Source organism: Aristolochia californica, unplaced genomic scaffold (genome assembly GCF_029961685.1).
Source record: "Aristolochia californica isolate CCGP_79_NKW_82.1479 unplaced genomic scaffold, dmAriCali1.0.hap1 SCAF_2, whole genome shotgun sequence".
Lineage (NCBI taxonomy): Eukaryota > Viridiplantae > Streptophyta > Magnoliopsida > Piperales > Aristolochiaceae > Aristolochia > Aristolochia californica.
The window spans coordinates 40798617-40810690 of record NW_027181881.1 but is presented as its reverse complement, the minus strand read 5'-3'; the positions used below and the strand labels follow the sequence as shown (position 1 = coordinate 40810690).

At 37.7% G+C, this 12074-nt stretch overlaps 1 protein-coding gene across 1 annotated transcript in view; it reads right to left on the bottom strand.

The window, feature by feature from the left end:
• Positions 1–5989: 5989 nt before the first annotated feature.
• The window catches only part of LOC137955869 (probable glutathione S-transferase DHAR2, chloroplastic), a 47388-nt gene continuing 41303 nt past the window's right edge, over positions 5990–12074 (bottom strand). The window contains exon 6 of the mRNA XM_068803051.1: positions 5990–6426. Within this exon, the coding sequence (XP_068659152.1) occupies positions 6340–6426 (87 nt within the window). The 3' untranslated portion in view covers positions 5990–6339. The remainder of the gene's footprint in view (positions 6427–12074) is intronic.

Genomic DNA, 12074 nt, shown 5'->3' with positions numbered 1-12074 from the left:
AAGATGAAGATGAAGTTTATGCAGTTGTCCCTTTAGGATGAGATGTCCCAGTTCTTTTTGCATATGTAGATTCAGAGTTGATGTTCTTCTGATGCTCCCCTAGGCCCTCCCTCAAAATAATTATTTTATTTTATTATTTTAAAGTTTTTTTATATTTTTGTTGTATATAGCTTAATAAAATTAATTATGGCCAAATTTTTATATTTTTATAAAAATATAATAGAGATTAATAGAGAAAATATAAATCAAATTATAATAAGTATATAAATACTTTGAAATAAAATTTGTCGGTGAAATTGTAAAATTAATGGCTGAAAACAATTATATATTTTTTACTTGAATAAACCTTCTACTAATGAATTTAGAATAAGCTAGAAAAAAAATTCAATCTCTTCCAACTTCTGCTAGTGAAAAAATTCTTTAGAGAGAAGTCTTTTTTCCTTGTAGTGAGAGGGCAAGATCAACAACAGGTAAGGAAGAAGAGAGAGGGGGAGGGAAAATAACATTCCCCTTAAAACCCTAACCCTTTTTTAATGGAATTATATTTTCACCGGGAAAATAATCAACATATGCATCTCAAGACCTTAAGCTCCACATGTGTCAAGTCATCTTGAAGAAGCACCCACAAGAGAAGAAACAAAGAAAGGAAGATTAGAGTCGAAGTTATCTAGCAAATCTCAAGAACATTATCCATGTAAGAGAGCAGCCTCGAATCTTCAAATTTGAGGTAAAAATAAAATTTTTAGAGCTATAGGACATTTTGCATTCATAACATGTTTAATCGATGCATACCTTTCTTTCAAACATGTTAGAATCACTTAAGACAAACTTTGATCATGCTTAGAAGCCTAGATTAGAAACCTAGCTTTGGCATGATCGATCATCAAGAATGTGCAATGACTAAAAATATAAAAGCACGATTTATCAATCAAGGTGTTTGATTGATCATACAGAACTTGGCCAAAATGTGCTATAAGCATGATCGATCAACCCTTGTGGACCGATCAATCAATCTTGTCCGAACATTAAAAAATTATGAAGCATGATCGATCGATCATTCAAGAGTATGCTAATGAGGGATATAATACACGATCAGTGAGAACCTTGTCATTGATTGATCATACATGTATTGCATAGCTAGTAGGATCAATGCATGATCGATTAGTCTAGGTGCTTTAATCGATCAACTTAAACTTGTTAGACACAACATGTACATTTTGATCGATCAATCCATCAATCGATTTGTCAAAATATCTGATAAAAATATATTCGATACACACGATTGATCGATCATACTTTTACATTGATCGATCATTGTGTAGTCGACTTTTTGCAAATGACAAAATAATGGCCAGTTTGGCTTGGAGAAGCTATAAATACCCTACCAAATATTCCTTTGAGAAAAAAATGAGCATTTATTGGTGAACCTATATTGATCAAAGCATTCCATATTTGAAATTTCTTTCAAAGTCATTTTTGAGAGAAAACGTGCCATCAATCTTGCAATTTTTCTATCGATCGATCGATCATTCAAGAGTATGCTAATGAGGGATATAATACATGATCAGTGAGAACCTTGTCATTGATTGATCATACATGTATTGCATAGCTAGTAGGATCAATGCATGATCGATTAGTCTAGGTGCTTTAATCGATCAACTTAAACTTGTTAGACACAACATGTACATTTTGATCGATCAATCCATCAATCTATTTGTCAAAATATCTGATAAAAATATATTCGATACACACGATTGATCGATCATACTTTTACATTGATCGATCATTGTGTAGTCGATTTTTTGCAAATGACAAAATAATGGCCAGTTTGGCTTGGAGAAGCTATAAATACCCTACCAAATATTCCTTTGAGAAAAAAATGAGCATTTATTGGTGAACCTATATTGATCAAAGCATTCCATATTTGAAATTTCTTTCAAAGTCATTTTTGAGAGAAAACGTGCCATCAATCTTGCAATTTTTCTATTTCTTTCAAATTCACCCCTTACATTCACTCATACAAACTCCAAATTCATTTCAAAACGTGTTTGAAAGTTGGAGACTTAGATATTTCAAATGAGAAGGTTATCTCTCCATTGAACAAGGGTGTGAGAGTTTATCTTATTTTTGTATTTTCACATTTTAATGTATTGGTTTATCTAGGACCTTGAATTCTGGATAGAAGAGTTTACTAGAGTTAAAATTTAGCCAAATCTCTCAGGAGATTGCGTGTAATATATTTGAGCATATATGTGGCTTACAAGAGAGCCCAAACAAGAGTTTTTGAGCAGTGAATACCACTAGGGAACATCGATAATAGAATATCTTATCTCAATTGTGGTACGTGCATGATTTATTTTTTATTTATTTCAATTTCAATTTTACACACTTGCTTAAATTTGTAAAAACTTAATCATCCCCTCTAAAAAGCCACCTAGGCCAACATTTCCTTCCCATTTTGTGTCACCAAAGAATGCAAAGCCACCCCATTGATGCTAAAAGATGAAGGGAGAGAGTTCTTATTAAGACTGTAACAACCAAGGATTTCTCTCTCTCTCTCTATCTATCTATCTATTACTCTCTCAGTGTGTGTGTGTGTGTGTCTCAGTGTGTGTGTGTGTGTGTGTGTGTGTGTGTGTGAATAAAAAGGAATTAGGGACCTTTTAAAAGAAAGAAGATAGACCTGGACCTTTTTCTCTCACTTCTCTTATGTTACACTAGGAGAGGAGGGGATCCCCTTAATTCTCTTGCAAAGAGGGGGAGACAAGGGAAGAGTCCTTCAATTAGGGAAAAGGAACGAAGGGTATTAGGGTAAAAATGATTCAAGTGAAGGGTATTTTTGTCTTTCTTTCATATAGAAAAGAAAAATCTAAAAATAGAGATGTAATATCAATATTTTAAATGGCAATGGTAATATTGCAATTTAGTGAAAAGAAGTGAAGATCCTTGAGGTTAGGAAACGCTATCTCTTACAAAGCCCAAAGCCCAAGGGGAAGAGAGCATATCGAGGCCCAACAAACACGAGATCTGATTTTGTCCCTCTAAAGCCGCACCTATTCGCTAAAACGTCGGTTTTGGTCTAACAAGACTGGCCGGGTCCGAGCATTGAGGGCCACCAATTCGCATGTTCGTCTGCAACTATCAAACAATTTTTTTATTTTTTTCTGATTTAAAATCTCATTAATAGTTGACACGGGAAGACAAATCCACGTGGCAACATATCCCCCCTCGTTTACATGGAAATCACTGTTTGGGTAAAATGGATTCCAAAGTCCGGCGATTTCATCTTCACGTGATTCGTCTCATCTCCTGTTTTCTTTCTTCTCACATGAACTTCATCCGTCAGACGATCCGGCTTTCGATCTTCGCCAGTGCAAACATGTCAAAATATCTTCCTTGTGATCTTAGAACATGTCTCAGGGAATCGGATTTGATTTCGATAGAAATGGTCAAGGAATCAATTGAAGAAGAGAAGGAAAGATGGCTCAATCATGTGTCAAACGTCATACCCAGTATAATCCCAGTCTCTGCGTGCTCGCCCCACTAAGCCTTCATCGAATCTCCTGCTTCTCCTTCTTCTATTGTAAGGATTAGAGCAAGGACATTCTGACGAACATCCGCGCCAGAAAAGTCTCCCCCTGGCCTACCCATGGGCACGCAGACGGGGAGAAGTTATCCAACCTCTATTCATTGCACTCTTGATTTTGGAGGATTTGATGGTTGATGGAGAGAGAGAAAGAGAGAGAGAGAGAGAAAAGTTACTGCAATGATCGTTTCAAGGGCCCGATGCATACAAGGACACCAGTAGTCGCCGGGACCGGAGGGGACCGGCCTTTTTCTTTTTCTGGGCAGAGCTTCTGGTCGACATAGAGCAAGACTGGCCCCGAGAGGTTCACTACTACACAGTGTTTGAGGAAGACAATCTGAAACTGACAAGAGAAAACCCACAGAGAAGCACCAACAATAGTTACGAAACAAAATTTCAAACTGTGGAAGGGAAGCTTCCACCAGGCCTATCAGTTTCACTCTCTGCTCCATAGGCATACGACAATTCGTCATAAAGCTGGGTGGCCACCCCTTGAATGGTCATGAAAGACATGATCGGTTGTCCTGTTGTTGAATAACTCCATTACCCTCTAACACGTTAGGATGAGGAAGATGATTATAGGTTATAAGAGGTGGTTTGGGCTGCTCCAACGACGATCACCAGGCTCATATTGGTCATGTTCTACTACTTGTCCATGCTTCTGGAGTGGCAGACATGTATCATGAACCTGCATAGCCCTTCAGAAATTATAGTTTTTTGGAATAGAGCGAGTCGTTTGATGCCATTTTGTCCGATTTATTTGATCCATTTCTCTGATATTAACCTTTTGTAATTGTCCACTGCGAACCTTCACATTCAACAACTGGAACCACTCCTACTGTTCTTCCACACAGACTCTAACCAATGATCTTGTACCAGTATTCGTTTTGTAAGTTATTTCTAAGCATTTCTCAATTCTCCAGCACTGTCTTGCATGTTATCCACCTTTTAAGAAAGCTGTTTTCAAGAGGATAAACTCAAAAATCACTTAGCTTTTAGTTAAAAAGGTTAGGGACGACGCTGTTCTCAATTTCACCTTAGAGAAGTTGATCATCATCTCGTAGGTTAATGCGTCTATAATAAAGTAAAAACTGAAAGGCTGGTGAAAGCGTGCAAGGAGGAAGTGACTGGTACTTGAGCGAACACAGTAACATAGCAGCTGGCTGGATCTAAAAATCAGAAGAAACAAAGCAATCTGCGCATGGATATCATACTATCTTATGCTTCCACTCAAGGGTTTTGGTTAACTTTTGAGCATCTTTTCAGAAAGAAAAGTAAGTTTTAACAGGTGGGGAGAAAGCTCGTATTCCGCCCAGAAAAAAAAAAGGTAAAGGAATTAGGAAGCAGACGGAGAATGGAACGAAGGAAAAGAGAAAGTCCGTGAGGAAGACAGTCGAGAATGAGAAGAACGCCTAATCCCGACGAGACAGACCCACAAAGGCCTGTCGAGGCTTTGGCCGACCGAACACTCGCTAGTGGCAGACATCGCCCACACACTCGTCTCGCCTTTCTATGCTCTCAAACACCGACAACAACCAAACACCAAACACCAAACCCAACCCAACCTCCTTTCGTCCTCTCTCACTGGATCATCGGCAACTACTAAACCCCTCGAGTCTCAACCGAGTGAGTGCGCTGTCTTCTATCGTTTCTATCCGATTCATATTATTTCAATCCCAGATTCTGATCGTCTCGTCATCTTCCTCAGTCAGTTCAGTCAGTCTCCTGATAGATATTTGATATTATTATTATTAATTATTATCGGTAGCCAGAGTGGCTTCTCTGCTTGACTGATTTAATAATAGCCAACGCCACGTTCATAGTAACAGAGTAGAGAGCGATTTAGATTAGGATTAGGCGAAGATCCTCGTTAGCTGTTGACGTCCTTCGGCGTGCACGACATGGCGCACGGGTGGCCTCTCCCACACCCCTGGACCCATCTCAGATTCCTCTCCTTCTCGATTTGCATGGGATTTCTCATGTGGCGCCTCGATCGAAAAGGGCCAACCCTTTCAAAATCAAAGAAAGAATATGTGTAGATGATATGGGTTTTTCTTGAATCTGTGGTTGGGAAGCTCACGGCTGCTTTTAAATGAGAAAAGCAGGCGAGTGCAAGTCGGTCAGTCCTGGGATCCATCGAATCTGTTTAGCCGGACAAACAAAAGGAGGCATCACATCCGGTAAGAAAGAATCTCCGATTAACCGTAGGAAGATCTCAAGAAATTCAACTTTCTAAAAACTGCTTTCTGAAAGACTAGACAGTTTCTGAGTTGCAAATAAAGGGATAGTTCGCTGTAGAAACAATCCAAAACATTCTTCCCTGGAATTACTTTCTCAAATGCTTACTTTCTTTGAACCAAGGCACATAAGAAAGAACCAAAAATTGAGGAGTATGGGGGGAAAAAAAACAACAGTGCTGCTATGCTAATTAACAAGGAAAATAACTTCTCTGTCGCAGATCATAGAAAAACAGAGCTTTTTGACCATCGTTTCGTCTGGTTCAAACAAAGCCTAGATGAGGATTGCAGCTTTACAATTTGCATAAGGGTAAGGTCAAAGAAACAGTTTCATGTTTGCAGTAGTACTAGTGACATTCCTTGCACACGAGAGATACTTGATCCTCACCATCGCTGATGCTTATACAAGCTCAACATGTTCTAAACCTGTAAGTAGCATGACCCACTCGGCAACCCAGGGTTTTCACCATGACCGGCCGTTATCTTTGAGAACTGACCAAAGCTAACTACAATATTTTAGCCTTCAACTTTTGGACCCCATCCGGCCACAACATCTTCAGGCTGAGCTCGTGTCTTAATGAAAGAAGGCAAGGAGAAAATTGACTGTCACACAAGGAAGAAAACGAGTTATGCACAAGAATCTTCCAAATCCTTCATGTTTAGCCTACTTCAGTACATCTATGCTATTTGGCTTCACATCCCTATCCAATTAACGAACATAGAGAAACTTTGAACCAACTTTAAAAACTTTCCTTGCAAATCAATGACAAGATACTTAATTTTACTATCTCATTAGTTTTTGTTTTTTGATATTAGATTTTTCTTTGAGAGTCTCATCTTTAGTAGAACTCTTTAGATTTTTACCTCTTTAGCAACTCAAAAGTGACTATCCGTTGTTAATTCTTAATATTCAAAATATATTTAAATTTAAATTATATTAAATAAATAAATAAATATAATAGATAAGTCTCTTGGATGGTTTAACAATACGAGAAATACCCTTCTAATACAAAAATAATATAATATAAATACTTATAACACTCTAAATGAATCAACAATTAACTACCCATAAATACAATGACCAAAATGCCCCTTAAACCTATATAATATTCAACATTCCCTCTCTAAGCTGGGGTGTAGATATCTAGCATGCCTAATACGGTACTAGAAATACTCCACTCACTAAAGACATCCCTTATAACTCCAAATACAGAAATAATATAATATAAACACTTCTAACACAGAGGGAAACAAAATAACTTAACTACCCTCAAGTACAATGGCCAAAATGCTCCTTGGCCTATATAATTTCAACACTGCCCCTTAAGTTGAGGTGTAAATATTCTAGCATGTCTAGTTTGTCACAAAGAACCCAAACTCTCATCCTCGTGCTTGACTGACGAAGTAGCCAAACTGGTCTGCAGATTGAACATATGGAGTGATGATCTTCCATCACATGCACATCCCTAATTAAGTGATAATCAACTTCAATTTACTTTAAGCAGTTAAGGAAAACAGAGTTATTGGCAATAAATCCAGTCGCTTGATTAGAACAGCCCATTACACGAGGTCCCTTAATTTCCAACTGAAACCCAACCATGATAGATCATCAATAACAATACAAAGGTGTGCACCCAATAGCCATATACCCAGCTTCAACACCAGATCAGGTACCCACAATTTGCTTTTTGCTTCTCCGTGTTAGATTTCCTTTGACGAAGGTGCAATATCTACTTGTAGACATACTGTCAACTCTTGATCCGGCATAGTTTTGTGACTAAGAAATCTTTAACCTCTAGATGCACATGCGACTTATAAAGCAGACATTGTCCAGGTGAACCCTTCAAATAACTCAAAATCTGATAAACTAAATCAGGATAAGCCTATGAAGGACTCTCCATAAACCAACTACACTAACAAGCTATGATAAACAAAACCGTGGTGAAGATCAATTTCCCAACTAGTCTCCTATAATTTTTTCTATCATTAAACTTCAGAATATGTTCATCATGGAGCAAATTATTACTGGCCATAGGGGTATTAGCTGGCTTGGTACATCCCAGCCTCGTGCAATAAATTCACTAACTACTTTCTCTGTGACAACACCAGCCTGGATATTATCTTGGCTACTTTAATGCCTAGGAAATATTTCAAATGTCCAAGATCCTTAGTTTCAAAATGACTTTTTATATGCTCCTTTACAACAGTACCTTGCCAATCAATACCAGATTACACTATGTTGATACCATTCGCAATCCCTTATCATGACTGATGAGTGGAATAATCCCACGTCGATGAAAGTTAAGAAGTGTTATTGGGTTTACAATGTTCTCATAATGGCTAGTCATTTTTCAAAAAAATCAGTCTCAACTCAAAAGTGGTATCAGAGCAGGATGTCTACTTGGGCCGGGGCCAAGTTTGCACTCCTTGTGAGTTTGTTGTCCATGTGATTTGTTGTGAATTTGTATTCCGTTCTTAGTTTTGAGTCCATGTTTTAGACCCCTTATGTGTAGCCTAGATGTGAGGGGAGAGTATTGAGTGGGAATGGTCCCCATTCTTTCACTACCAACGAGTAAGAACTTTGTAAGAAAAAAGGACCGATCCCTATAGCAAAATTAATTGATAGGTCTCGAGTATAATGCAATTCGAGCTCAACTGCTAGCAGATGATAATGTGCCCAAATTGAAGAAAGCATTTAAACGAGTTATGTCCACAAAGAGTCTTGTCAGTCGAAAAGTAGCAAGATAAGGGGGGGGGGGGGGGGGGGGGGGGGGGGGGGGGGGATAGAAGCTGCTGCCCCCAATACAGCCTACATCTACTTCGTTTGAGACAACCCTTGGACATGGAAGGGATGGTTCAGGATGAGGACAAGGCCGAGATGGATTCAGATGTGGTAGAGGCCATTTTGATGGGAAGAGCGACTTTTGGGCACAATCTCAAACAAATTGTGGGACAAGTTGGAAAAACATGCATGGGCCAACTCTAGTGTTCTCGAACATGGTAAGACTTCAGCCAGTTGTTCAGTAGGGGCATTCATCTTGGTGCCTCAAATGAGCTTCAACAGTTGGCCAAGAGGATGACAGAATTGACATCTTTTGCCACATTTGTGCACTATAGTGGTTCCACAACCTTAGCCAGCACAGTTCTACATATGACTCCAACAAGGGTGATTGATTTTGGTGCATCTACGCACATGTTAGTTAATCCAGTATTTTGATAAATTCATATTTTTGAATTTTTGCAATTCTGAGTTTTAAAAAATATAGGAATTTCAAACTATTTAGATGTTGTTCTCTAATATTATAAATTTATATTTATAAAAGTTCAACTATTTGAGAGAAAATAGCTATTTTTTATATTTATAGATTAACTTGAAAGGAACCTTACCTAAGGCTACAAAGACATTTCTAGAAACATTTGCTATGGGTGAATCAGCAATTATTAGTAAATAATATAGATATATACAATCGTTATTTTTACATGTAAATATTTGATAAGTTTCTTTGCTAAATTTATTTGTTGCTTATAAATAATTTTTGAAAGAGTAATTTCAACATGGATTTTTCTCAAATCATGTTTGATCAAGTGACAAGTCTAGTCAACCCTGCATGGTAAGCATGAAGAGTCGTCCAGGCCAATTCATTTGTAAAAATCCTAAGTTATGAACGATCGTTGAGGCCATTTTTTGTAGTTAAGTTTTGTTAAGGAATAGTCCCACATGGATTAGTGAGTACAAAGATCTTTAGCTTATTATTTGAGAAAAAGGCTTCCTAAGCTGGCTAGTCATTTTGGGATGGGCCTTGGACCCAACTTAACATGGTATCAAAGCAAGTATTCATATGTGGGCCTACACCTAAACTATCCACTTGTAGAGCCATAAAAGAGGATCTACACCTAAACTATCCACTTGTAGAGCCATAAAAGAGGACCTACACCTAAACTATCCACTTGTAGAACCACAAACGAGGGCCTACACTTAAAATTATTCACTTGTAGAGCCACAAAAGAGGGCCTACACGTGAGGGGGAGTGTTTAGGAATAGTCCCACATGGATTAGTGAGTACAAAGATCTTGAGTTTATTACTTGAGAAAGAGGCTTCATAAGCTTGTTAGTCATTTTGGATGGGCCTTGAACCCAACTTAACAATTTTAATTTAGGAATGTTATATTTTTTATCAATCATTTTTGTTTTATAATTTTCCCACCCTTGCAAATCCTTTGGCTCCACCACATCTCATGGGTAAGCTTATATATGCAACTAAGAGTAAACCAAATATTTCATTTAGTGGAAGTGTAGTAAGCCAATTTATGGAGAACATGAGAAGAGTTCATGTAGAGGCAACTCATAGAATCTTGGAGTATTTGACAGGGGCAACAAGAAAAGGCTTACTATATAAGCCACATGATCATTGTAGGTTATGGGGTATTTTGATGTAGACCATGCTTTCAAACAAGAAATCTATTAGTGAATGTTGTGTATTTGATGGAGGTAACTTGGTGAGCTGGAAGAGAAAGAAATAATATGTGGTGGACCATCCAAATGCAGAAGAATAATACAATGTTATAGCTCACATAGTTTTTTTTTTTTTTTTTTTTTTTTTGAAATGATGATGAATTTTATTAAATCAAAAGCTCAAACGAGCAGATTAGAAATAACTCACATAGTTAGCGAGTTTCTATAGCTGAGGCCTATGTTGACTGCGATTGGGTTTCAATCTGTTGTGTTATGGTGATGAATTGTGATAAATAAGCCACCATCTTTATTGCTAGCAATGCCAAACAAGTTGAAGTTGACTGCCACATTATGCATGATGTTGTGATGAGTAGTAATTGGGTTCACAAATACATGTTGTAATTAATATTGTGGTAACAAATACATGTAGTGATGAATATTATTGTGGTCACTCTATTTATAAAGTTTATTAACTTTCAAAGAGGAAGCATGGAAGGGAGTGAAGATGAGAAAACATAAGAAAGAAAGGAGAGAAGATAGGTAACAAAGGAGGAGCTCCGTGTATTGATATGAAGAGAAAATAATGAGAGGTGTACTCCTTGCTCTCTTACACAGTCGTTTTATAATAGGATACAATAAGTTATACTAAAAATAAACTTTACTAGAGTTCCCAATTACACCCAATAATATCTCACTAAATCTAGTAATGAATAGCTATAATAAGGAACCTAATCCCAGAGAATAAGGAGAGAATCCTTCTATTCTTATACACGTGCATGATGTGGATACCACTTGCTTCCTCTTTCTTTGACTTTGCTTCAACTATGAAATCTCTTTTGCACGAGACTCACCTTAGAATCTTTATTATTGGCATCTTCAATACTCCCCCTCAAGCTTAGGTCGGATAGAACATCATTGACAAAACATCATAAATTGTTTTCTAAATCTACTATTTGCGATTACTATAATGAAGTAACATCAGATAGAACCTCAATTACTAATGATTTGCTTAATTTCTATGCAGACTTATGCCCAAGAGGAATGCCTTGATAGACCTAAACTTTGGCGCCTTTGATTTGCAATGATCTCCCCTGCTGTTGCCTCTCTCCTTGAGCTGATATTTTTCGTTAAAGAGATTGAGAATGCTGTTTTGGGTTTGGCAAACAACCATGCACCTAGCCCCAACAGCTACAAAGGGGAATTTTATAAGAAAGGCTGGTCAACAATTAAAAATGGTGATAGCTATGGTCCACAATAGCATAACATACTAAAGAATGGGTACTTCTTTTATTACACTTGTGCCTAGAAAAGCAAACAGGAGACCCTAGGAACTTCTGGCCTATTAGTCTTGTTTCCAGCTCCTATGAGATCATTGCCAGATTGCTTGCCCACAGACTCAAGGCCATCCTTCCTTTAGTTATTCATCAAGGACAAGGCGTTTTTATATAAGGAAGAAACATTTTGTACTGCCATTGCTGCCCACGAGCTTCTTGATCATTTCAAGAGATCTGATGCTCCTTGGGTAGCTCTCAAATTAGATCTTGAAAAGGTTTTTGATAGAGTGACCTGGTCGTTGTTGGACAACATATTGGGGTGCATGGGGTTCGGAAATCATTGGCGAGTTGGATCAAGAGTTCTATCTCCTCGACTTCCTACTCCCTCCTAAATGGTACTACTTCTGGGTTTTTCAAAGGCACCAGAGGAATCAAGTAAGGTGATCCACATTGATTTTCAATGTAATTGCTGAATTCTTATCTTCTCGGATTTACAAGACAAGATGCTAATGGCTTTGCCCTGT